The sequence below is a fragment of the Equus caballus genome, chromosome 18, assembly GCF_041296265.1.
Source record: "Equus caballus isolate H_3958 breed thoroughbred chromosome 18, TB-T2T, whole genome shotgun sequence".
Taxonomy (NCBI): Eukaryota; Metazoa; Chordata; class Mammalia; order Perissodactyla; family Equidae; genus Equus; species Equus caballus.
Window position 1 is genome coordinate 46,740,277 of NC_091701.1, and position 27,715 is coordinate 46,767,991.

A 27,715-nucleotide genomic window follows, 5' to 3' on the forward strand; every position below is an offset into this window, starting at 1 on the left:
TAAACAAAAGCTGAGGGAGTTCACTGCCACAAGCCCCCCTCCCCAGAAGGAATGATCAAGAAGGACTTCATGCCTGGAAAAAAAAGGAAAGGGTTTACAAATCCTTGAGCAAGGAGATAATTAGGCAGACAAAATCAGAAAACTGCAGCTCTTTATCAGAACAGGTTAGCAAACACTTAATAAGAACATTAAGGATAATGGAAAGGAAAACATCAAAATTAACTATAATCACTTCATTTTAACCAGAATCTCACAACACAAAACAGAGTAAGTTGTGACAACAATAACTTAGGGGAGAGGAAAGGGATGTAACCTGCTTAGACTAAGGAAACAAGAGGCTATCAGAAAATGGACTAGCTCATCTATGGGATCTTTTATACAAACTTCATGGTAACCACTAAACAAAAAATGAGAACAGAGACACAAATGATAAATAATGAGAAAACCATCATAGAGAACCATCAAACTGAATTGGCAGTCCGAAATACACAGGATGAGAAACAAGGGAAATACAGAACAACTGGAAAACAAGTGATAAAATGGCAGCATTAAGCCCTCATATATCAATAATCACTCTAAATGTAAATGGATTGAATTTTCCAATCAAATACACAGAGTGGCCAGATGGATTGAAAAACAAGACCCAACAATATGCTCCTTCCAGGAAACACATCTCAGCTCTAAAGATAAACACAAGCTCCGAGTGAAGGGATACAAGACGATACTCCAAGCTAATGCCAAACAAAAGAAAGCAGGTGTTGCCATACTTACACCAGAGTAGACTTTGAAGATAAAAAAGTCAATGAGAGACAAAGAGGGGCAGTATATAATGATAAAAGGGACACTCTACCAAGAGGACATACCACTTCTAAATATATATGCACCTAACACAAGAGCACCAACTACATAAAGCAACTATTAGTTGACCTAAAAGGAGATATTAACAGCAACACAATAACAGTAGGGGACCTTAACATCCAACTTACATCAATGGATAGATCATCCAGACAGAAAGTCCACCATTTCAAAAGGAAATAGTAGAATTAAATGAAAAACTAGACCAGATGGACCTAACAGATATATATAGAACATTCCATGCAAAAACAGCAGAATACATATAATCTTCTCAAGTGCTCATGGAACATTCTCAAAGATAGACCAAAGTAGGCCTCAAAACAATTTAAGAAGATTGAAATCATATCAAGCATCTTTTCCAACCATAATGCTATGAAACTAGAAATCAACTACAAGAAAATACAATGGGAAAGTGACAAATATGTGGACACTAAACAACATGCTACTGAACAACCAATGGATCATTGAAGTAATTAAAGGAGAAATCAGAAAATATCCAGAGACAAATGAAAATGAAACTACACCATACCAACTCATATGGGATGCAGCAAAAGCAGTCCTGAGAGGGAAATCCATAGCAATACAGGCTCATCCTAACAAACAAGAAAAATCTCACATAAGCAATCTTAAACTAGACTTAACAGAACTAGAAAAAGAAGAACAAATAAAGACCTAAGTCAGCAGAAGGAGAAAAATACTAAAAATTAGAGCAGAAATAAACGAAATTGAAATAAGAAAAACTGTAGAAAGGACCAATGAAACAAAGAGCTGGTTCTTTGAGAAGATAAACAAAATTGATAAACCCTCAGCCAGATTCACTAATTAAAAAAGAGAGAGGACACAAATAAAATTAGAAATGAAAGAGGAGAAATTACAACAGATACCACAGAAATACAAAGGATTATAAGAGAATACTATGAAAAACTATATGAAAAACTATATATAGAAGGAATGGATAAATTCTTAGACTCATACAACCTCCCAAAACTGAATCAAAAAGAAATAGAGAATCTGAATAGACAACCACAAATAAAGACATTGAAACAGTAATCAAAAACCTTCCCCCCCAAAAAAGTCCAGGACCAGACAGCTTCTCAGGAGAAGTCTACCAAACATTCAAAGACTGAGTACCTATCCTTCTCAAACTATTTCAAAAAATTGAAGATGACAGAACACTTCCTAACACATTTTATGAGGCCAGCATCAGCCTGATCCCAATGCCAGACAAGTACAACACAAAGAAGAAAAATTACACACCAACATCACTGATGAACATAAATGCAAAAATCCTCAACAAAATATTGGCAAACCAAACACATTAAAAGAATCATACGCCACGATCAAGTCGGATTTATACCAGGGACACAGGGATAGTTAAAAATGCACAAATCAATCAATGTGATACTCCACATTAATAAAATAAGGAATAAAAACCACAGGATCATCTCAATAGATGCAGACAAAGCATTTGACAAATGCAACATCCATTTATGATAAAAAGTCTCAATAAAACTGACAGAGAAGGAAAGCACCTCAACATAATAAAGGCCATATGTGACAAACCCACAGACAACATCATACTCAATGAGGAAGAACCGAAAGCCATCCCTCTGAAAACAAGACAATGGTGCCCACTCTCCCCGCTCCTATTCACCATAGTACTGAAAGTTTTGGCCAGAGTAATTAGGCAAGAAAAACAAGTAAGAGGAAAATTGGCAATGAAGAAGTGACACTCCCACTGTTTACAGACAACATGATTTTATATACAGAAAACCCTAAGGAATCTATCGGAAAACTATTAGAAATAATCAACAGCTACAGCAAAGTTGCAGGGTACAAAATCAACTTAGAAAAATCAGTTGCATTTCTGTACTCTAATAATGAACTAACAGAAAGAGAACTCAAGAATACAATCTCATTTATAATCACAACAAAAAGAATAAAATATCTAGGAATAAATTTAACCAAGAAGGTGAAAGACTTATACAATGAAAACTATAAGACATTATTGAAAGAAATTGATGATGACATAAAGAAATTCCATGTACATGGATTAGAAGAATAAATATAATTAAAATGTCCATACTAGCTAGAGCAATCTACAGATGTAATGTAATCCCAATCAGAATCCCAGGGACATTCTTCACAGAAATAGAACAAAGAATCCTAAAATTCATATGGGGCAAGAAAAGATCCCAAATAGCTAAAGCAATCCCTAGATTAAAAAAACAAAGCTGGAGGCATTCCACAATCCCTGACTTCAAAATATACTACAAAGCTATAGTAATCGAAACAGCATGGTACTGGTACAAAAACAGACACACAGATCAGTGGAACAGAATTGAGAGCCCAGAAATAAAACCACACATCTACAGACAGCTAATCTTCGACAAAGGAGATAAGAACATACAATGGAGAGAGGAAAGTCTCTTCCATAAATGGTGCTGGGAAAACTGGACAGCCAAAGATAGCAAAAGAATGAAAGTAGACCATTATCCTTTGCTATTCACAAAAATCAACTCAAAATGCTTAAGACTTGAAGGTAAGATGTGAAACCATAAAACTCCTACAAGAAAATATAGGCAGTACACTCTTTGACATCAGTCGTAGAAGGATCTTTTCGAATACCACGTGTACTTGGGCAAGGGAAACAAAAGAAAAAATAAACAAATGGGACTTCATCAAAGGAAAGAGCTTCTGCAAGGCAAAGAAAATCAGGAACAAAACGAAACAACAATCCACCAACTGGGAGAAAATATTTGCAAATAATATATCTGACAAGGGATTAATCTCCAAAATATGTTAAGAATTCATACAATTCAACAACAAAAAAACAAACAAACAGATAAAAAAATAGGCAGAGGATATGAACACACATTTTTCCAAAGAAGATATACAGACAGCCAACAGGCACATGAAAATATGTTCAACATCACTAATCACTAGGGAAATGCAAATCAAAACTACAATGAGATATCACCTTACACCTGTTAGAATGGCTGTAACTACCAAAACTGAAAACAACAAATGCTGGAGAGGATGCGGAGAAAAGGGAACACTGCTGGTGGGAATGCAAACTGGTGCAGCCACTGTGGAAAACGCTATGGAGATTTCTCAAAAACTTAAAAATAGAAATACCATACAACCCAGCTATCCTACTACTGGGTATTTATCCAAAAAACTTGAAATCAACAATTCAAAGTGACTTATGCATCCTTATGTTCATTGCAGCATTATTCACAGCAGCCAAGACGTGGAAGCAACCCAAGTGCTCACTGCCTGATGAATGGATAAAGAGGATATGGTATATATATATAAAATGGAATACTACTCAACCATAGAAAAGACAAAATTGACCTATTTGCAACAACATGGATGGACTTTGAGGGTATTATGTTAAGTGAAATAAGCCAGACAGAGAAAGACAAACGTCATGTGATTTCACTCACATGCAACAGATAAAAAAATACATGGACAAAGAGAACAGATTAGCGGTTACCAGAGGGGTAGGGGGTGGGGAGGTGGGCATAAGGGGTAAAGAGGTGCATATATATATTGTGACTGACAAATAATAATGTACAAGTGAAATTTCACAATGTTATAAACTATTATGACCTCAATTAAAAAAAAAATCATGCTAAAAGACATTACATGTGTCCCCACCTAATACTTCCATAGCCCACCTCCCATATGAATGCACCATACCAAAGTAAGCAAAACTAAATTTGCTATGTATCTGGTTCATATCATTCCTAGCTGGAATTAGACTAATGTAACCTTCCTGTTGAATTAACTGAAAAATAAATACTTAATTGGAATGGCTATATGAGAAAAAGAATTTACACCAACCTTAAGTATAGGAGGAAAAAGGTAAATCCCTCTTAAGCTGCTTACATTAACACCTTAAATAGCCCTATCTTACAAGATTATCAATTAGCTTTTCTTTAAGGAATAGAGAGGTGTGAAATGATCAAGAAAAACTTTTTTTAAAAACTTGCTAAATGCTCAATTCCTTTAGCCGCACCAGTAGGTAAAACTGGAGTCCAATCAGCCTGAATATTAGACCGACTGGTGGCAAAAATCTGAACAAGCTCACTAGCCACAGAAATCGACAAGGGTGATACGGAGACATTAACAACAGCCAAGACACTATTTCTCTCTTTCTTTTTTTTTTAGTCTCCCCAAATTACTGCTTATCTAATACACTTTTTCTAACATATAAATTTAATTTCTTTTTGCTGAATCGAAAATTTTTTTTAAAATGTTTAAAGTTTTAGAAGGCATCAAAGAAAGGAAAGGATCCAAATTAAATATTTCCAGCCACCAATGATTTCTAATGTCTCTGTCAATTGCTCATGCCTCATAATGTAGGTCGGATTGTGTTATTTCTCTTTTCATTGGGTGCCTATCTATCTGATTCAAAGTAAAAGCCCAAGGCTTTGCAGAATCAGCCCTGCCTCTCCTCATCCCCCCATGCCCACCTTCTTTCCCTCTAGCCTTCACTTCTTTCTCTTCTTCATTCTGCCTTAGTCTCCTAGACTCCCTGCAATGCCTTGAACATGGCTTAAGGTATCTGAATTTATATCCTCTACTTGTATGGCCTGCCCCCTGGGAAAGGCTTTAACCCTCATCTCCCATAAGGCTTTGCTCTAACATCACTTCCTCTGACCGTATTACTTAAAATTACAAGTTCCTATCCCAGTTCTACTTCTCTCCCTTTCCCGGATTTATTTTCCCAATGTACCTATCACTTTCTAATATACTATACAATTCATTTATTTTGTTTATTGTCTGTCTCCACCAGTAGAATACAAGCTCCATAGAAGCAAGAGATTTCATCTTGCTCAGGGCATCCCTAGCATCTAGAGCAATGCCCTGCACATATTAGACATACAAGAAATGTTTGCTGTGTAAGTAGCATACAAAACGACGACGACGACAACGACGACAACGACACCTACCCAGGATTAAGGAATTTGACATGGAATACATTTCTTTAGTTTACTGTTCATTGTCCGACACAAATGAAAGACCCTCCTACAGATAAGAATTGATAAAAGTAACATGAAACTTAATATCTTTTTTGAGTACTTAGTTTCATTGGGTTTCAAATATATTATAAATAAATTTGAAAACATAATTGATTTACCCTAACTCCAACTCACCTTACCCAGTAGAGCAAAAATGTCATTTCCATCTTGTAATCCTTCTTCAAAATACCTTAGTGCTTTTTTAGTATAGGGTTCTTTTCCTCTTGTAATATCAAGCCATGCTCTCAAAACCTGTCCCTGTAAAACGAATAACTCTAATCATACCTCCATTTCTTTAGAAATGAAATACATGTTGATGAAGGAGGAAAATCTAATGTCATTGTTTTTTTGCAATTAGTAATAAAAAATATTTTATCAAATAATGTTCTGAACAATAAAACTCTGTGCAGTAAAATAACTTTCAAACCCTTGCCAGCCTAGAGTCTTGGGAACTATAGTTTATTATGAATTTCAGCCTCTAAGATCACTACTTGCTCAATATTAAGAAGCTTGTCAAATATTCCATTAACGCTAACTAACCACAACTCTTATCTGAGACTTTGCTGGTAAATTACTATTAATAATTGTTAAACACGTAATTAAAAATATAAGTAAGAATTTGCTACCTCTTTTTGGGCAAACAGACCAAATGAACTAAGACGGAAAGACAGAAGTGGCTTGCTTCATACACATTAAAAATTGAGATAATTTGGCAACTATCTCCATAATCTCTGGGGCTAGTCCAGTAAATTTCAAGTGAACAGATAAATGGGCTCAGAAATTAAAAACTGAACAAGTCATGTACGTTTACCTTCAGAAATGTTAGTGAGTCAATGGGCCACAAGGTTTACAAGATTGGAAATAAGATGGATACAGGTTGATTATTTTTCTTTTTCTTTTTTTTTTAAAGATTGGCACCTGAGCTAACAACTGCTGTCAGTCTTCTTGGGGTTTTTTTCCTTTTCTGCTTTTTCTCCCCAAATCCCCCCAGTACATAGTTGTGTATCTTAGTTGTGGGTCCTTCTAGCTGTGGCATGTGGGACAGCACCTCAATGTGGTCTGACGAACAGTGCCATGTCCACACCCAGGATCCAAACCAGCGACATCCTGGGCCGCCAAAGAGGAGAGCACAAACTTAACCACTTGGCCACGGGGCTAGCCCAATTATTTTCCTTTTTAACGTCAGATAATAAACTGTAAAACCCACTCTTCTATCAAAAAATTTCTAGGATAATTCATAAATTTACAAATCTTTAACTAAGATTATATTTACCCCCTGTATTTCACCTGAAAAGACAGATAAGAATACTACAACAATGCTATTTCTACTCACTAGATCAGGCTCCCTACTTGAACTGTTTCAACTATTGTCTCTGTGGATGATTCCCAAACTTTATTTCTAGTCCAGTACTTCTAAACTTTTTCTTCTTTTTCCAAAAGTTCGTCTCCTCTCTCCAACTCACTATTCTGTGAGGGCCTGAAATACAGCATGTTTTAAGCCAAATATATCACCTCCCTCCAGGACTACCTTCTCAGCCCAACGTATTTTCTATTCATGTCAACTGGTCTCTGAATTGTCCAAGCTTAAAGCTTCAGAGAGACATCCTGATATCTGACACCTCCATACCTTCCCCCCACTCTTTCTAGTCAGCTGACAAGTCTTGTGGGTATTTAATAACTCTCAAACTCGTAGCCACTGTACAGTATTTTAGTGTAGGCCCTCAAAACCTTCTGCCAGAAAGTACTACCATTTTTTGGTTGCATTTTAGCTTCTCCCCAGGTCAGTTCATCTTATAAACCATCGTTAAATGAATCTTCTGAATTTGCACTCTAATAATATCGCTACCATAACTAAAAATCTTCAATAACCTCTCAATACCTTCACATTAGATACAAATCTTTGTACCTAGCCATTATAATCCTTCAATTTGCCCCACTCCACCTTTCCAAGCCTTTCTTCCAACCTCTTCATCTACGTAGCCTGTGTTCCCGTCAAATGTGAGCTTCTCACCATACCCAGACCCAACACGGCTCCTTGTTTTGCTCATTTCCTTTATTTCCCACCTTGGGAGTCTCTACTTCCCTTTTCCATAATCTTTACCTATGGAAATGGTAGCCATCCTTTAGGTTTTAGCTCAAATGCTACTACCTTCAAGAAATTCTTCCTCATCCTCCTAACATTTATAAATGTGATCACTCCTTAAGTATTTAAAATAGTGCCTAGCACAAAGTAAGTGAGCAAGAAATTGTCAACTATTATTTTCCTGCACACTGTCATCACACCTCTCTCATACCATTTGCAAACTTTCTGACAACTGTAGCTGGGCAAGTGCTCTATGCTACAACCAGATGATCCATTCATGACAGCAAAGAGGACATATTCCTTATCTTTGTATTATTAACAGTGCAAATAATGGTGTCATCTATCTAGAGCAGTTCAATAAAGATAACCACAGGGAAGGAAGGAAAGAGACAAGGAAGGAAGGGAGGGAAGGAACCAGGAAGCGATCTTTCCAAGAGTTAATAAACAGTATAAAAATAAACGACCTCAGAGAATCACAATTTTACAAAATAAAATATTAAAATAAAGCTGTTATTTATAAAGTGAGACTAGAGGTGGCAATAACAAAGATTTAAATAGCAGATATTATTGAATATATAAATAAGTTTCCTTTAATGTTATTATTTCAAAACAAGAAAACCAGCTACCTCTTTACTACCATTTGACATTTTGATCATTCTGTCAATATATTCTCTCGCCTTATCATGGTGACCAACATGCCATAAAAATAAGCCTGCGTGGTACAAAGCTTTTGGTCCAGCTCCTTTACGTTGCTCCTTCACTTTGGCATCTGACTCCAGAATAGCTTCTCTATCTGGGAGAGCAAAAAGACACTAAATGAAAACTAAATTCTAGATCAAGTGTTTATAAAATGTCAGAGGATTAACAGAACAGAGACTATATTTCTTTTCTCTGTATCAGCACTGTCAAACAGAAATAAACCACAAGCCACATGTGTAATTTAAAATTTCCTATTAGCCACATCAAAGTAAAAAGAAACAAGTAAAATTAATTCTAATAATACATTTTATTTAACCCAATATATCCAAATTATCATTTCAACACAAAATTGACATGAAAATTATTAATGAGATACTTTTTTTTCCTTCTTACTAAATCTTGAAAATCTGGTATGTATTTTACACAAAGCACATCTCAATTAGATACTAAATTTTCTTCAGAAACACTTGATCTGTACTTAGATTTCATAAATTTATAGTTGAAAAAGCAGATTCATATACTTGTTGTTCCAAACAAAACTTGTTTTCTAATAACTGAGTCAACAATGTTTTAAATTTAAAAGTAAATTAATTATAATTAAATTAACTTTAAAATTCAGTTCCTCAAACTAGACACATTTCAAGTGCTCAACAGCCACTTGTGGTTATCAACCCCCATAATGCACACTAGAGCTCTACAGTTTACGTTATTTCCAAGACGTAAAGGCTATATATGCAAGTTTCTTTAATAATAAGACCCGAAAAATTACTAATGATTCTAATATGATACAATTATTAGGGACAGATTCTGGACTAGAACTCAAATTACCTGACTCCCTAATATAATTTTAAAGTATATAAACATGTCAGACTACTGTCACAAGCCAGTGAAAAGCTAGTACAATTACTGTTACTTACATAGGCTAATACTGACTCCTCGATAGTCCCCTTAAACAGATGGCCTACTTCTAATAACTCTAATCACTTCTATTAAATCTGTTATATATGAGTATGTGCTGGGACACAAATGTCAGATCTAAATCCTGGATCAAATCAGAATCAGGATCAGTTATGCAATAAGGAAGAAGAAATGTTGAAGTTGAAGGCCGTGATTCTAATAGACTTTACCTTTCCAGAAATGCTCCGAGGTGTGTGACTCTTTCTTTTAACTCTAACGATACAAATATAAATTTAAATGTGGAATTACCAGGGTGCAACTTTATGAGTTTAGGAAACAGAATTGTTTCTGGAGGGCTACAGACTGCTTGGCAAGAAGATCCCTTCTGCCCCGCCCCCAACAACCCACTTGAACACCTTTAGAAATTCTCCTAAGCAGTCATGATACACAAACAGACTGTATCAGGGTAGGAGCAGTCACTGTACCTTCCTGCCCAGATTTCTGTCAAGTCCCTAATGGGGCGTCAGTTAACTATGACACTGTGCACAAAGCTGGGTCTCGTCAGATATCAGCTCAAGTTCTTACTGCATCACAGCCCTTTTATAATCAGGGCTTACATCAGCATTCAGGAAGAATGTACACTAACAACCTAGGCCTTTCCTAGGCAATACTGTCAGACATCCGGGCCCCTCCTGAACTCAAGTTCACTGAGCATCATCTATTGTAGAAAGTACAGTCAATACTCAGGTGTCTCTAAACAATATGTCTACCTCCATCTTTTCAGCGTCCTGGAAATCACATTTCCCAACAGAACCAACACTGTTGAGAATAACCAATTAAATGAAAATTTCACTCTAGAAAGAAAATATTTTGTACTAATTGCATTTGTTTTCAGACTTACTGACTACAGCTCTCCCATGCAAATTCTCTACTCCAGCTAAACACACTCTTGCTTGAGCACAGAGAAAGGGGATCCACAGAAGCGTCTAATCCTGAACCACTTCCATGTATTTGCCCATCAATTTCTTCTCTTTGACAATGACGCTTTATATTCAAATCCCAGCCGTTCTTCAAAGACTAGATAAAGTCCCCATCTTCCTCAAAGACTTCCTAGCCTATTCCTATGGATCAATATCACATACCATTTTCAATTAATTATGGGCTCATTTGTTTTATTTCTTATCATTTTACTTAGTAGTAACATTAGAATTTAATCTTTGTGGTTTTTACATTTTGTTTTCTCACCTAGATTACAACTTTGATGTCACAAATCACTTCTTAGAATTCTTTTATATCTTCTAACAGTATCTGACACCGTCCCTCACAGAAAGCATCTAGTTGTTAGATTTGTGTACTTGCTAAACATATTAATGTTTTAAGTAACTTTTTATTGATATGTGCATATGGAGTGAAGGAGGCCTGTCACACTTTGCTTAAGAAAAAATTGTTTTCTAATGTTTAAAAAACCATACTATGACATTTGCTTATTGTCTAATTATTTGAAACAAGATCTATATTTACAAGGCCATTAGCTATTACTGGATATATACAAAAGAACACAGTGCTATTTCTTCTTTATTACCTATAATTTTGATATTCTCGTGCCACAGCCTTTAAGATACACTCTATATTAAGACAGCTCACACAACTTTAATTGCTGGTTTATTCATAAAGTTCCTTTTTTGTGTGAGGAAGATTGCTGCTGAGTGAACACCTGTCCCAATCTTCCTCTATTTTATGTGAGACACCACCACAGTGCAGCTTGACGAGCGGCGCTAGGTCTGCGCCCAGGATCTGGGTCGTGAACCCCAGGCCACCAAAGCAAAGCACGTGAACTTAACCACTATGCCACCAGGCCAGATCTAAAGTTCCTTCTCATCCTACTGCTGGATAAAAATTCACTGAGTATCTTCCAAGAGCTAGCCCCCTTGGGGGATGTAAAGGCCTTTAAGAAGATTAAGATACAGTAGAAAAGATAAACTGCATATAGCTATATATTTGCATATACCAAGTTGTAAAGTTGGCTGTTGCAGAGCAATTTACGTATATACCTGTTTTGAGCTGTCCTTTATTTCGGTTTAACAACTGCTAATATACATTCACCTTTATATTAATTCAGACAATCCCTCTATACTCATGAAACTTCTGCCATATGATACAAGGAATATAAAACACAGATTCATTGTGCTTGATGAATTTATAATATTGTCAGGAAGATAAAACAAATATGACACAAATAGTATCTATAGACAATATATAATAGAGTGTGACCGAACTGAATGCTAAGGTAAGTGAGAAAAAAATGAACTGAGTAGGAGAAATTGTCCTAAGCACTGTGCTCAAATACTATACCTGGATTAGGACTCATTTTATGGGCGTATATCAGTGCAATTAGAGAACAAAGTGATACATCTTGTTTATTTTTAATAGCCTCAAATTCTCGAAGAGCGTCTTGAGTTTTACCTGAAAATCAAAATTATGAAGTGAAAAATTGTTCTTAGTGCAAAATATGAATTTAAAACTTATGGAACATGTTTAACAATCAGCACATACCTTCCATCAATGTACCATAGGCATGATAAAACCTGAAGACTGGGTCATTACCATACCTCTTCATGCCTTCACTGGCAACAAGCAACACATGATGGAAATACCTCTCTTGACAATAGTAATTAATCAAAGTCTAAAAGGAAAGAAAGAGTAAACATTAAGAAAAGATTCTGGTGCTCTGAAATACTCTAAGCAGATGTTAGTCCAAAATCTTTAATAATCTAAACCCTAGATAATGTGATTCTTTTTCTTCCAAGTTCCTTAAAATATTGTTAAAGGATAGCACTTAATAAGGAATACAGAGCACAATGGAGAGAAAACCAATGTTTTCTAATCATTTCAATCTTTTTTTCTAAATTGATAACTGTCCTGAAGTCAGGCTACCTTCACCTCTTTCCTTGCCCACATTTTCTTAAAGGTTTTAGAAAGCAAGAAAATAAACAAAAAGTAGGAATAAACAAAAAAAGAACAAGACGCTTCCATTGCCAGACCTTTTAAAAAATCTTACTTCTTTTTAAAATATATATTTTGTTTTTATAGCATTACAAAGTAATGACAGATTAAACTCTGCAATTTATTGTCAAATGTTATCTTGTTTTTTTATGAGTTCTACAACAAATAATTGCCAGTAACAACAAATGATCTAAACAATTTTTAGTGGAAATTACTACCTGTAAGCTTTTTTTAAAATTATACTATTTAGTTTTACAAGGCAGAAAACCACTGTCAGGAGATACTAAGTTCTGATTAATTGGGTCTACGCTTTACACCATTTTTCTCAGGATCATCGCTAAGGTTCGGTTGCTATCCTAATCAAAGAGGGAAACACATTCACCATGGCTGTGATGCATCTGATACATTTCCACAAACCAATCTGGGCCATCCCATACCCACCTACTCTCACTCTACAGCTGGTTCGGCAGGAGCGAGAAATATGCATGATGACTGATGGACAGGATCAAAATATAACAATGACTGGACCGCTCTTACAGTCTACTGTTTCTGGAAGGCTACAGCCCACATGTTTCTCTAGAACAGAGTTAGGCACACATTCTTTGTAACTTTTACTTGGCTTCCCTCTTTGTGCTCACTGCTCTCTAGTCCTCCCTGCAGGCACGTTTACTGAAAGCGTGATCCCTACTCCATCTCCAAGACCCCACAGTACATCTCAGTAAAGTGCAGTTTTCCTCCAGTGCCCCTTCCTGAAAGTCACAAATGACTTCTTGGTTTGCCACAACTAAGGACGCTTTTTTTTTTCTTGGAAAGATTCGCCCTGACCTAACATCTGTTGGCAATCTTCCTCTCTCTCTTTTCTTTTCTTCCCAAAGTCCAGTACGTAGTTGTATATTCTAGTTTTAAGTCTTTCTAGTTTTTCTGTTGAGCAGCTGTCACCACATGGCTACCAACAAATGAGTGGTGTGGTTCCATGACTGGGAAACGAACCTAGGTAGCCAAAATGGACTGTGTAGAACTTGAACCACTAGGCCATCAGCGCCGGCTCCTGAGGACACTTTTAATATCATCTTACTTGACTTCTGTCCAGCATTTAGTGTCACTAAGCACCTTTAACTCTCCTGAAAGGCCACAGCATGGAATCACAAAAAGGACATGGATTAGAAGGCAAAAAGGCCTGGTTTCAAACTTCTGGTCATCTTACAGCACCTCAGTTTACTCATTTATAAAGTGCTATTAGTCGTTTACATTGTGAGGATTAATTATATCATACTGTAAAACTCCTATTCTGGAAAAAAAAAAACGTTCCTCTGAAACCCAGATGTTGATGAAATAAGAAACCATGCGTCCAGCCCAGACGTCTCATCTAAGCTTCAGATTCATCTTTCCATTTGCCCCTGCCACCCAAGCCATAAATCGAGCTACAGAATCCTCCATTCCCATCTGCCCCAACCCCTTACATCTAACCAGTTAGTAGGTTCTTCTGTTTCTCTAATCTACTTCCCACTCTCCATACCTATTACCACCACCTTGGTTCAGGTTAGGTTGTTCAGTCCAACAGACATTCACTGACCACCTACTAGTGCCAGGTACTGGGCTAAGTACCATGAACATGAAGATGACTAAAGCATGGCTCTTGCCCCAGAAATGCTTACGTTTTTTAAATGAGACTGGAATCTAAAGACTAACTGAAATACAATGTAGGAAATGCAAGAAAAGAGTTTATATGTTGCTTTGGGAATGTGGGAGAATGAGGGTGGGGTGTGGGATGGAAGAGTAAAGTGAAGTGAAAGATTCTTGGGGAGGACTTCAGAACTGACTTGATTTGCAAACTCCTCACTCCCCGTCCACACACATACACATTCTTCCTTCCCCTTCCATGATTCGTGAGCAAAGCACACGAGTTAGCCAGGCAGAGGAACTGCAACAAAGGAGATAAGAAATCAGCAGTGAAAGTAGGGATGGCGTGGGAATAGACAGGACTAAAAGTCACTGTATATTCTAGCACACGGGTTGGCAAACTATGGCCTGTGGGCCATGTCTGGCCTCCTGCCTGTTTCAGTATGGCCAGCCAGCTAAGAATGGTTTGTACATTTTCAAATGGTTGAGAAAAAAAACCACAAAAAAAAAGAATAAAAATATTTCATAACCTGTGAAGATTATATGAAATTCAAATTTTAGTGTCCATAAACAAAGTTTTATTGGAACAAAGCCATGCTCATTTGTTAAAGTATTGTCTATGGCTGCTTTCACACTACAATGGTGGATTAGATGCCACAGACATTCTATGGCCCCCAAAGCCTAAAATACGCACCATCTGGCCCTTACAGAGAAAGTTTGTCACTTGCTGTTCTAGAATCTTAAGTAAGACAGACATTATTGGATGAGGAGGTTGGAAAGGAAGGTAGGGTCCAGAAGGGCTTCATATTAAGGACTTGGATTTGCTCCTCTAGTCTAAGTGATGAGGAGCCACATAATGTTTTTTAGCATTAAAGTATTTTTACTAAAGAGTTCATCTGGGCGGCAGTGCAAAGGATAAACTTAAAGCGATGAAAAAAATTTAAGGAGATGGGACACGGCTTCACGGGAAGATAAAGTAAAGACAGGCAAAAAAACAAAAAACACCCCAACACTTCCTATAGCTGCCAAATTGTCTTCCATCCACTTATCACCATCTAACACAGTATTGACTCCCCTTGCTCAAATGTAAGCTCTAAGAGTGGGAGGGCTTTTCTCAGTTTTCTTATTGCAGGGCATATTATATTCAGCGCTTAGAACAGTGCCAGACACAGGCGCTCCATAACTATTTGTTGAATTAATTTGATCAAGGTTTTTTCCCAGCATTAGACTATAAAACCTGTGAAGGCTGTAAAACCGCTCCTGTTCATCTCTATGTCCAGCTTCTAGCCGACACACAGTGAGCCCTCCATCAATATGCGCTCAACGAGTGAATCAGTGAACAAATGAATGGAGAAGACCATCATCCTAAAAAGAAATTTATTTTCAAGCCTCATGTCTTTGTTTTCACAGCATTTCTTAAGTGGGCTGTCATTAAATATTTTCTGAATGTATGAATCAGTGATAACAAATAGAGAAGACCATCACCCTAAAATAAAGACGCCTCCATTTTCAAGCGTAGGTCTTGAATTGTTTTCAGATAATCTTCCTTTGCTTCTTTTACGCCCAACCGGGCAGCTGATACTAGTTTGCTGCAAGTTCTTAAAAATCGCAGCCGGGAGGCGCGATAGGTGTCCTACGTTGACCATGTTCTCCAAGCAAACAGGACACAAAAGAAAAAGTAAACACAACAAGAGTGGGGCGAGCACACTAAGGGCAATTCGGGAAGCAGGGCGCTGGGGAAGGCTGCCCCAGACCTCACGATCGCAAAGCAGGGTCCCGGAGGGAGAACAGGGGATGCAGGCTCCAGGCCCCCATGGCCGGGCGGGGACACCCGGCGACGCGGGGAGGCAAAGGCCCAGCGGGGTCGTAACGGCCTCGCGAAGTCGGCCCGCGCGCTCTCCACGCCCCCCCAGCCCCTCGCCGCCCGGCGAAGCAAGCCTCGTCCAGGCCCCGCCCGCTCACCTTCAGCCCCTGCGAGTCCATGCTCCCCGAGGCGGGCCCGCGGGCCTCCGGGGCGAGCGCCCGCCACAGTCCAGCAGCAGGGCCAGGGGCTCAGGGCTCAGCCGAGGAGGCCCCACGCCCGCTCGCGCTCCGGGACTCGGCTGGGAGGAGCGGCAGGCCCGGGCGGGGCTGGAGGCCGGGGTGGGGCGGGGCCGCGCTGCCATTGGCTGCCAGCGCGAGGGGGCGGGCCGACGCTGCAGGGATTGCGGGAGGAGGCGCGGGCGGGGCCCCGGAGTAAGGCTGCGGATTGGGACTAGGGAGCTATGGCACAGTGGGGCGGTCAAAGGAGGTCGAACGGGGAAACGGCCTTTGGAGGACCGCGGGTGGGTGAGTGGGTGGGCGGGCCCGAGAATATGGAATTAAGGAAAAAAGGAAGTGGGAGTGGAAGTGGGAGTAGGTAAGAACGCAAGTCCACTTCTCATCACTGGCTACAAAGAAAGGCACCATTTTCGGCCCGTTTGTGTAGAGGCAGATTCCCGCAATGCGGCTATTTGAAGACCTGACCAGCTCAGAGAAAAACCTTTAACTTTTACGTGTGGAAGTTATATAATGGCCACAAGGTGGCGCAGAAAAATCACAAGTTCTTAACAGAAAGGGAATGAGCTTCTTGGGCTCATCTTTGCAGGCGTTGCTGCAGTCCCGTGTTTGTTGTTAGAATGCGTATCAAATTAGTCCTTTTTTACCCGTCCTGATAATGAGAGGAGCGTATTGTTTCAGCGTGTTTTTTTAACGGTACTGCTGATTTTAAACTAACAATAAAATGAATCATTATGCAAACTTTTATGTTTGTACCCATCAGGCAACTCTGTCAGCTACTCATAGATTCCTTCAGTTCAGAGAATTAAATTGAAACATGATGAGATAAGAGATTGCCGATTCCGCTTAAAATAGTGGTTTGAGGTTTAAGTGATCTTTGTAGAATTTTTTACATAGATTCTGAATTTTGATCGTATGCTTAATTACCTTACCTTATTTGATATGATTCAAAGTTGCCTTAATCAGGTTTTAAATTTGTTGAGGAGTCTGTGAACGTTGACTTTTTCCCTTGCCGGTAGGTGAGGTAATGACAATCTTGAGAGAAAGGGTGGCTGCTGTCCCTGGCTTCAAGGCTAGGTAATATTTCTCACTGGTTTCCCTTTGAAGAACATTTCACCGAAAGAGGCAGATGTTATTTTCATGAAGATTTTGTTGGTTTGTTTCCAACGATCATAGCCAAGCTAAACATCTGTGGTGATGGACAACTGGTAATATCTTCTGGTCTGATTTTCAAAGCATGTGGATTAATCTGCACGTGGTATACGTGAGAGAATACCACTAGACACGGTGCTTATCAAAGTATGTAATCTTGAGCTGTGTGCTTTTGGTGACAAGTGAAAAGTTCATCTGGAAGAAAATATGTAAGGATCACGATTAAAGAAACAGAAGATCAAGCTCCCTTTCTGAGATCTTTGAAGTCTAAACTGGCTGGCAGACCATAGGACGGCTGCACACTTGGACCATATTAATTCAGCTCTTCATAGAATTTCCTTCAGAATTTGTTCTACGGTTAAATTATTTAGCACGAAGCACCATGCCTGGCATTTCATGAGCATTTGATGGATTCAAACTACTTTGGCAATTTGCTTTCACATTCCTGGTAACTTGGTGTTTCCTGCTTGAGGTCTCATGTGAGAAATTTCTTTGGGATCTCAGGCGATGAAAACTCCGTCTTCCTTGAAAAACTGATGTGTTTCTTAGGTCAAACATTTTTTGTCTCACTTTTGCCTACCACCTTTTGAGTCTGGCATCTAAGAACCTTTACCTCATTGCCTTTTCAAGCCATATCTCCTATCTGCCTCTTCACAGGGCTTTTGTTTCAAGCAAATGGGACGACCATTCCTTCTTCTAGGGGTGCTTTCTCTTCCTTTGCTGTGAGCTCTTTCTTCATCTGAGAAAATCTACTCTTTCTTCAGAGTTTATCTCCCATCTCATTCTCAATGAAGCCTTTAGGGATCACCATAACTGGATGGGTGTGAGAGATTACATGGCGTGGTGGAAAGAATATGGTCTCTCAGGCCTGAGATGGAGCTCCTTTTATGCTATTTACTTTTGTGACTTGGGAAAGTAATTTCCTGAGCCACATTTTCCGTATTTACTAAAGAAACTACACGCCTAACAGACATATGAAAAGTTCTTGAGACACAATAGGCATTCTATCACCAATAATTTCCATTAAACACATAGTGCTCTGTAAGACTTAACTGCACTTATGTATCCTTTGTATTATAGTTATGGTGTATTTTTTGTTTGTTTGTTTAATCTTCTCTACTAAATGGTGAGCACCTTAAAGCCACCCAATCTAGTGTCATAGGTAAGAGCTTGGTCCCTGGAGATACGTCATCTTCAATCAAATTCTGATAACACCATTCACTGCTTGTTCACTGGGAAAAATGACTTAACCTCTCTGTGCTTCAGCTGTAATGTGAGACTAATACCTCAGAAAGTTATTAAGAAGATTAAGTGAATCAATATTTAATGGACACATCAGTATTAGGTGTATGGTAAGCATTGAATAACTTTAACCTGTAATTACTGGTACTCCCAACTACTCCAAACAGGGGCTCTTCAACTGAGTCTGTTTGGCTTTCTTCTCCCCAGTTCTTACACGGATCCACTTGTGTCTATATTACTTCATCATATATTTAAAAAGTTAAAGGAAAGCACTGAGGAAAAATTGGTGGTTCTGGTGAAGACAAAAGTAGAAGTAAGTAGACAGAAAATAAAACACATAAATATATGTCATCATTAGATCTGGCAGCTGGAAAGAACTTTGGAGACTATTGTCTGACTTCTTTCTTTATTTTACAAAGGAGTAAAATGAAGCTCAAAGATATAAAATAATCTACCCAAGGTCTCACAGTTTTCTACTCCCAATCTAGCCTTCAAAGCAGTTATGAATAATGATTAGGTGAAGTGTCTATCTTTTCTTCTTAAGGCTACAACTGTGAGATTGAAACAGGAGGGAGAGAGGTTCCAAATGTTTGAAACCCAAATAAACTGGCACACAGTTCTTTCTCAGAGGTGACATCATAGAAAACGTAGAGGTTAACTGAAGTCAGTTTGCTGAATTTGAGTTAAGGAATGAATTGCAAGTAGTGACAGGTTTCATAGCTATTTTAGGAAGTGCAAGAAAATAGGAGACTCAGTTGAGTGGTCTCTGCCCACGTGTAGAGATTATAAATTCACATCACTTGTTATAGTCCAAGGAATCCTTCCACTCATTTCCTACAAACGACTTTTTTTAGAACACTGAATGATACTTTGTTTTTCTTTAAAAATGCCTGAGCGTGGGAACGGCCCAGTGGCACAGCAGGTAAGTGTGCACATTCATCTTCGGTGGCCGGGGGTTCACCGGTTTGGATCCCAGGTGTGGACATGGCACCACTTGTCAAGCCATGCTGTGGCAGGCGTCCCACGTATAAAGTAGAGGAAGATGGGCATGGATGTTAGCTCAGGGCCAGTCTTCCTCAGCAAAAAGAGGAAGATTGGCAGCAGATGTTAGCTCAGGGCTAATCTTCCATTAAAAAAAAAAAAAACCTGAGCAGCTCAGATGTCTGCTGGCTGAGAGCTTTTGATAACAGGAAATTTGCTTCTTATTCACCTGAACTATCAGATGTAGTGAATTTTTCTACTCAAAAAACAGAGATTTACCAGAAGAGTTGTTTTTTCCTGTAGGTTTTTTTTTCCACTTTGGCTATGTCATGGCATTTCATCTATGCAAAAGTAAGAGGGAGAAAACACAGAAAAACACATTTGAAAAAAGTCTGGTGTTTTGGAGTAGAAATAATGAATTATTTAAATGTTTACAACTGTGATATACAGAACATCTTGACAAGATGCCATCTGCCTTTCCTTCTACTCCTTTAAAGAATTTTTTTCTGGTTAATAGAATAAGAATGAAAAATGATGATAACTCTTCCCTATAACTGGTGTGACATTAAGGTAGGCAGTACATTATTTTAGATTTCGCTCACTTAGATCCCAATGCACATCTGAACAATCTTACCCAATGTCAAATTCACAGTGCACATCTTCCTAGACACTATTATTTCTGGATGTGAGATAACTGGAGCCCCATTCTAATTTTTACCTTAAGGTTGAGAAAAATCAGGCTTTAGCTTTCTAGGTGTCTGATTCTTGATAACTTGGTTTACGTCAGTTTCCAAGTAGTCACCAACAGTCCTTAGAGGCGATACACACTAATGTAAAGTGTCGAGTTTGCAAAAATAGAGCAGGGGACAGGAACTTCATGGCCAGTAGACTTGAGGTTATGCGGGATGTTATGCTCTAGTGTGATCTTCTTTGGGTATGTCAGACATAATTTTTCTGACTAATCCTACTTTCTCTGCCTTTTCCATCCGTCTCTCCTTCTCTGAGTCCGTTTCAGCATCTGTGTATTAATAGCCACTGTATGACGCCTCTGCTCTACTGAATTGCCTCTTCCCAGCTTGTCATCCAATGTGCTTGCCCTAAATACCTCTCATTCTGCCAACTTGATTTCTTTTTCTATAAGAATTGAGGCCAGAAGTTCATCAAAGTATCACTTCACACTGGCACACATGACATTCCCTCACCCCGAAGGCACCCGACTCCATCTCCCTCTGAAAGAGGCCGTTTCCCATTCAGAGTAGTGCCTGGAGGCAGAGCTTGTTTCCCTCTGACAGCTGAGGAGATTTTTTTTCTCACCCCAAAGTATCCACGTTTTCTCTTTTCACATCCAACTCCTGGTTTCTCATTCACTGGGTCCTCCTTATCAGCCTTACCACTTGTCTGAATTGGCTGGATTAAACGGCTGGAGCTCACACCTCAGGATCCCTACTCATAAATCCATTTATAACTGGGCTTTAATTTGTGGCAGTAGATTTTTTCCCTAGATTTTTATTTTGAGAATTTTCAAACATACAAAAAGCTGAACAATATAATGAACACTCATCTACGCATCACCAGAGGATTTTTTAGATGCTATTTTGTTATACTCTCCATGTTTTCCATTCTCCTTGATTCATGTAGATATCTAGCCCATGAGTATTTTTTTGTAGCGGGGCGGAAACAAAAGCCTCTAAAACCTCTAGAACTGTATTGTCCAATAAGGTAGCCATTGGCCACATAAGGCTATTTAAATTTACATTACAATTAATTAAAATAGAAATTAAATTCTCGAGTTGCACTAGCCACATTTCAAATGCTCAGTAGACACATGTGGATAGTGTTTACTGTGTTGGACAGCACAGATAGAGGACATTTTCAGCATCTCAGGAAATTCTATTTTATAGCATTTTAGAAGCCTTTTGAATCTTTTGTAAAAGACTAAGTTTATTTAAAAAATGAGTCTGGGGGCTGGCCCTGTGGCCAAGTGGTTAAGTTCACGCACTCTGCTTCGGTGGCCCAGGTATTCACCAGTTCAAATCCTGGGTGTGGACATGTCACCGCTCATCTAAGCCATGCTGAGGCGGCATCCCACATGCCACAACTAGAAGGACCCACAACTAACAATACACAACTATGTACTGGGGGACTTTGGGAGAAGAAAAGGAAAAATAAAATCTTAGGAAAAAAAAAATGAGTCTGGGTTTCTTGGTGGGTAAGAGGAGCCAGAGAAGTGCCTCTGAGGCAACAGAGGAAGGAGCATTTTCCAGAAATGGGAACAGGGACAAAAACCAATAGAACCCTGTAATTCTTAGGGATCGACCCCTGATCTGTGGAAGTGCATCCAGAAGGAGGTGAAACCTTGGATAAGTGGTTGTATGGTGTGTCCAGCAGAACTGAATCCAGGATACTGACCTCTGGGATCCACTTTTGTTTGGACAATAAGGATGTCATCAGAGGCTATGATGGACAGGAGGCTCAAGAAACTTCTCACATTTTCTGAACACCATATAAATATATAAGCCTCTTGGATTCTGGTTGAGGCCAGGGAGAGAAGGGTGCTGCAATACTGAATAAGAATAATTTCCTGGTGATCTAGCAGGACTGATCCTCAGCTTTAAATTTTATTAGGTTTAAAAGAAGAAGAAGAAATAGAAATTTCTTGCACATGTGAATTTTGGGACCGAATTTCAAGCCCACTAAAAAAAATAGTGAAAATTGTCTTTGATAATTATTTTAAATATAGTATAAAATATATATATATATTTTAATAGTGTATGCATTTTTGGCCATTGAGGACATTGTTTCCCCATGCATAAGACAAGGAATGCTTTGGAGCAGTGGTTCTCAAACTTGAGCATACATGAGAATCACCTGGAGGGGGCCTGTTAAAACACAGCTTGCTGGCTGACCCCTGCAGAGATTCTACTTTATTAGGGAGTGGGGAGCCAAAAATATGAATTTCTAACACATTTCCAAGTGATGCTGATGCTGCTGGTCTGGGGACCATGCTTTGAAAACCACTGCTTTAGAAAAAATTCTGAAATAAGATATTAAGACTACTTATTGACCAAACTTGCTTCATCATTAGAGTGTTATAATGGACACAGAGAACAATCTGGATTCTGTTTTAATAGCTAGTGTTAGTCTAGCATAAGAATGTTGTGTGTGATTATACTATTTCAGGGTGTCAATAGATTGTAAGAGCACTTTAGAAAGTCATAGTTCTATATAGTCCAGTGGATGGGGCACAGCAATGAAGTTTAAGATCAAAAAACTTAATGACTTCTGAGACTAAATTAGCTTAGATCTAGACAGAACTTGATCCTCAAACTATTGGTTTAGGAGACACTCTCAAGATGTGTACCCGAATATAACAGGCTCTAAAATCCAATAATTCATTTTGAAATTGTAATTCAGACAATATCAAGGGGACTAGATTTGGCAGAGTAATCCAGGATTGGGTTCTGTCTTACAGATGCATTAGAGACTGGGCTATGAGCTCCCTGATGACATGCAGACTGGCAGAGCAGAAAGAAAGTCATCTTCCACAAGCTACTAAGAATGGGAGACTTTTGTAATATTGGTGTCTTTTTTTTCCCCTCCAGACACTTATTATACCAAAATCAACGTGTAGACAGCAGCTATCCCTTCACACAAGAAATCTTTTGCATATTGTCTTAAAAACCTAGAAAACTAAGAAGTTTACGTGATTCACCATGTTAATTACAGTACTTTGTTACTATATGTCACCAGAAATTGGTTTCATTCTCAGCAAAATAATGTTCTGAAACTAGAATGGACCTTGAAAATTCATGTCTTCCAAACCCTTCATTTTGTAAATGAGAATCCAATGCTCAGGAAAGTTAACTGAGGAGCTCGAGGTGTTACAGATTTTATTTGAACAGTATTTCTGGTTTTCTGAAAGAGTGATTGAGAAGCAGTAGCTTTGGAGTTTGAAAAGTTAAGTAAATGTTTTTGGTGTAATGTGACATGTAGTAATAACTCATGGAAACAACATAAACCAGGGGCCGGCCCAGTGGCTCAGTGGTTATGTTCGCACGTTCCGCTTCTCAGCAGCCCAGGGTTCACTGGCCCGGATCCCAGATGCAGACATGGCACTGCTTGGCATGCCATGCTGTGGTAGGTGTCCCACATATAAGGTGGAGGAAGATGGGCACAGATGTTAGCTCAGGGCCAGGCTTCCACAGCAAAAAAAAAAAAAAAAAAAAAAAAGAGGAGGACTGGCAGTAGTTAGCTCAGGGCTAATCTTCCTCAAAAAAAAAAAAAACATAAACAAGTTTTAGCAAAGTTCATCTTTAAGCTTCTTATTTTCTACTGTGTAAATTTCATAGTCTTGATTTTGTCACAATAATTGTTTTGCTACTGTAATGAAAAAACAGTAATAACATCTCTTTTAGAAGTAAATGTTGCAATTTTTTTCAATATTTTAAAATAAAAACTCTATTGCTGCATGAGATAGCTTCTTTTAAGTATAATTGTTCATAGATAATTAACTTAAACTACATTCTTCATTTATTGTTCAGAGGAACTGAATAGCATTAAAAGGGCTAATAATATTCAAGTCCATTTTCATTCTCAAGTCAGCCACTTCTTTGAATAACAATGTGATATCATGCAGCTCCCACTATCTCAAAGATGACATTGTTGTGCATGCTGCTCTGTGATGGGTTCACTGCAAAAAAACGCATTATTGCCTTTATGTTTGGGTCCTAAATTTCAAGGTATTGTGAAAGATGTCTTCAGTTTGCATCTCTATTCAAGCTAGTGGATTGTTAATTGACTTAACTTTTTAAAAAGTACAGTGCAGGCACTGCTCTATACCATGTGAGAGGGGCATGGTTCCTGCCCTTACAGACATTATGGTTGTAGAACTGTTTGTCCTAGAAGAGATGTTGGGAGATGAAAAATTAAATAGTATCCTTTGATGGCCCCTGCTTCAAGGAGAAGCATCTACACCTAATCCAACTGTCTAATATTAAAATGGAAAATGTGAATATCTTTGACCTAGAAAATCCAGTTTAGGAATTTATCCAGAAGTACTCATAGATTTCACAGAAACATGAGAACAAAATATCCATTACAGCTTGCTAGCTATAAAGCAAAACTGGAAAAATCTAAATATCCTTCAATAAGTGACTTCTTAGTTCTTTCTATAGAATGGAACACTATGCACCATTTAAAAAGAATGAGGTAGATTTGTATGTGCCAAATGGAAATACTTTCAAGATATATTAATTGAAATCTCAACTTGCAGAACAGCATGAAAAATATACTATTTATAATAACCAATAAAGAATGCGTTTGAGTATGTATAAAACAATGTCTGGACAGTTACTGAAGAAGCTCTTCTAAGAGGAGAGTGGGAAAATAACGTTTTATTCCTTTATGTACTGTTTTCTCTTAATTAATAGATGTGTATTGTTTTTACAGCCAAACCAAAAACAACAGCAAACTTCAATGAAATTTTCAAAGACCTATGGGTACTGGTCCCATTTCCTCTCATAACTTAAATTCTCATATTTATCATAAGATGCCATTTGAGTGGTGAGAAGGGTTCCATAACTTTAAAATATTAGAATGAACACTGGCCTGGAAGTTAATCTTTCCTCTGTGATCTCTCTCAGCATTGGTAGTTTACATCAGTAAATGACCACCCGTTGCTCGGATTGTCCTTCGCAAAGGTGCCAGCTGAAATCCAGCCCATGTTCCACTTGCTGAATCCTTTGTCTCAGTGCAAAGCTGTTTCCCCCAGAGAAGAAAAGGAGACTTTACTCTAACTTTTACAAAAGTCAGTCTGAGCTGTGTCCCTGATGTTAGAACTTGTTTTCTTTTAGTAAGTCTAAAATGTGTATGCTGAGGATGAAGATATTTTGTTCTAATTATTCAGCCCATATTGCTGGCAAGTCTTCGGGCACATTACAGTATCATACTGAATCAAACTCTGTAACTCTGGGTGATCCTTGGTGATGCCTGCACATTCTGACTTTTATGTACTGTATTGATTAAGTACTATAATCAACTAATGATGAGGTCCTGAAGGCTTTGAACCTCCCAGGCTACCTGCTAGTAAGCCAAGTCTTCCCAGACTTTCTGACCATAAAACTCTCTTAGGGAGCTTACTATAGCTTCCTCCTGTCTCATTCTAACAGTATAACTCAGTAGACATTTTCAAGCCCTTTTCTGGGGATTCTGATTTAATTTGAGGTGAGACTTGGAACTGTGTTTTTAGCAATTGCCCATGTAGGTTTTTAGAATTAGATGAGTTTTAAAAAAGAACAAACTGCTCTAAGATTGTTGAAAAGTAAGAGAGGTTATATAATAGGCCCAGAGACTTGAAGCCCACCATGTTGAAGTTATCTTTGAATTTATTTGGACATTTAAGGCCTAGTCCAGAGAGAATGCCTTGGAAATACCTAGCTTTTATTGTGGGGAAAGGGGAATATCATAAAGTCTTAAGGTATATCTGACTAGTTTTACTAAATTTCATGCAATTAACTGCCTAATGAGTTTTGTTTCATAACATAGGATAAATAGGACAACCTCTGCTGTATTCCTCACTCTCCTTGTCTATGAAAGAACTATTTCTGTAACTTTAACCATTCTCCATAAATCCCATTATCCACCTCCTTACTTATTGATATGATCACCATCTTGAAGTTATTATATTTTGCTCTAGCCCTGCACCTATTTCAGGTTATCAGTCAGTATAACTCAAGAGACGTTTTCCCTAAGGTAGGCCAAATGGCTGCACTTATGACTGAGGTGGATCAAAGGCACAATCTGTTTTCCTTCAGAAATTTGTGTCTTCAATACCTGCAAGAAGTGCTGCTGAACAAGACATTTCTTCACTATCCCTGATGAAAGGTGGACATTAATAATGCAGATAAGAATCAGGCCAAGTAATGTGGAAGAGAAAACAAGGTCCAGAAGCCCTAAGTCCTTTTAGAAGAATGAATTTAAAATGGCAAGCTCAATAGTTCCACCATAGCGAAGAATGAGGTGAGTATTATATAACTTTTAAGTTCTAAAGAATTAAAAATCAATTTATGGACTCTTATGTCTTGGAAAGATTTATGTATATATATCTATACATATACATCTCTCTCTATACATACATATACACTGTATAGGTGTAGATATATAACTACACTTATATCTATGTCTATTTCTTTACAGGTAATAAAGAGGTGGTGTATGTGCTCTTATGGATGTAATATATGTCTGTTTAAATATTTATCATATATATCTAATGTTACTGTATTATACCAAGGCCAATTTTCATTTGTAACTTTTGTGATATTGTATTACTTTATATATCTTGCATACAATGACAACCCTCTAATATAGCATATAAGTAAAGGAGAAATGTCTTAGATGGGTAAATAACTCTTTTAAACATAGAACTATTTCAATTGTTGCTAAAAGTTAAATAACTAATTTGCTCATTTACGAAATATCTGCTAACCTCCTCGAGTGCAAAGCTCTCCAGATGATACAAAGTATTTCAGGCCAGTCCCTGCCTATCAGACACTATCTTGTGTGTGTGTTCTTGTGGCAGAAGTGGAGGAGGAGGGTGATGAGAAGAAGAAACCCATATTCCAAACCTCTGCATCAAGGCAGTGTAAAAGTCCCAACAAATGGCATATAGGAGGTAATTCTATGTCCTGGTTTGCCAAGTAAAGTCCTGGTTTATCCCTGTTGTTCCAGCGTAATTATTTATAGTCACCTCCTTCACTCTCAAGAATGTCCAGGTTTGGAAATATATGTCAAATCTCATAGAAGTTCACAGGAGAGAAAATTCCTTTCCAGTAATAAGAAACAATGAAGCTGTCACTGACCCTTAAGGATAGGCTGGTTTTGGTGGGTAGAAAGAGAGGTGAGGAAGGTAGTCAAGGCTTATGTCTCATCATCACTGCCTGTTTTTCCCAGTAGCTTCTTAAATTACCTCCCTGCTTTTTTTCCCTCTCCTTCAAGTCAAAATCTGCTCTAGCACCTTCACTGCTGCCTCCACTTCTTTTACAAATGTCTTAATGGTTCTCCATCGCCATAGGGTAAAACCAAAGCCGCTACACGCCTTCAGGGCCTTTCATTATCTGGT

The 27,715-nt window shown here is 38.2% G+C and overlaps 1 protein-coding gene across 2 annotated transcripts in view; it reads right to left on the bottom strand.

Moving 5' to 3' along the window:
• Positions 1-16,461, bottom strand: part of TTC21B (tetratricopeptide repeat domain 21B) — an 80,620-nt gene extending 64,159 nt beyond the window's left edge. The window contains exons 1-5 of one of the 2 annotated variants that reach the window (XM_023623067.2): positions 16,150-16,461; positions 12,118-12,247; positions 11,917-12,027; positions 8,595-8,761; positions 6,021-6,143 (exon numbers count right to left, since the gene is read on the bottom strand). In XM_023623067.2, coding sequence (XP_023478835.1) covers positions 6,021-6,143; positions 8,595-8,761; positions 11,917-12,027; positions 12,118-12,247; positions 16,150-16,170 — 552 coding nt within the window. In that variant the 5' untranslated portion in view covers positions 16,171-16,461. The remainder of the gene's footprint in view (positions 1-6,020; positions 6,144-8,594; positions 8,762-11,916; positions 12,028-12,117; positions 12,248-16,149) is intronic. The other variant, XM_023623068.2, reaches the window with a different exon arrangement.
• Positions 16,462-27,715: the final 11,254 nt, after the last annotated feature.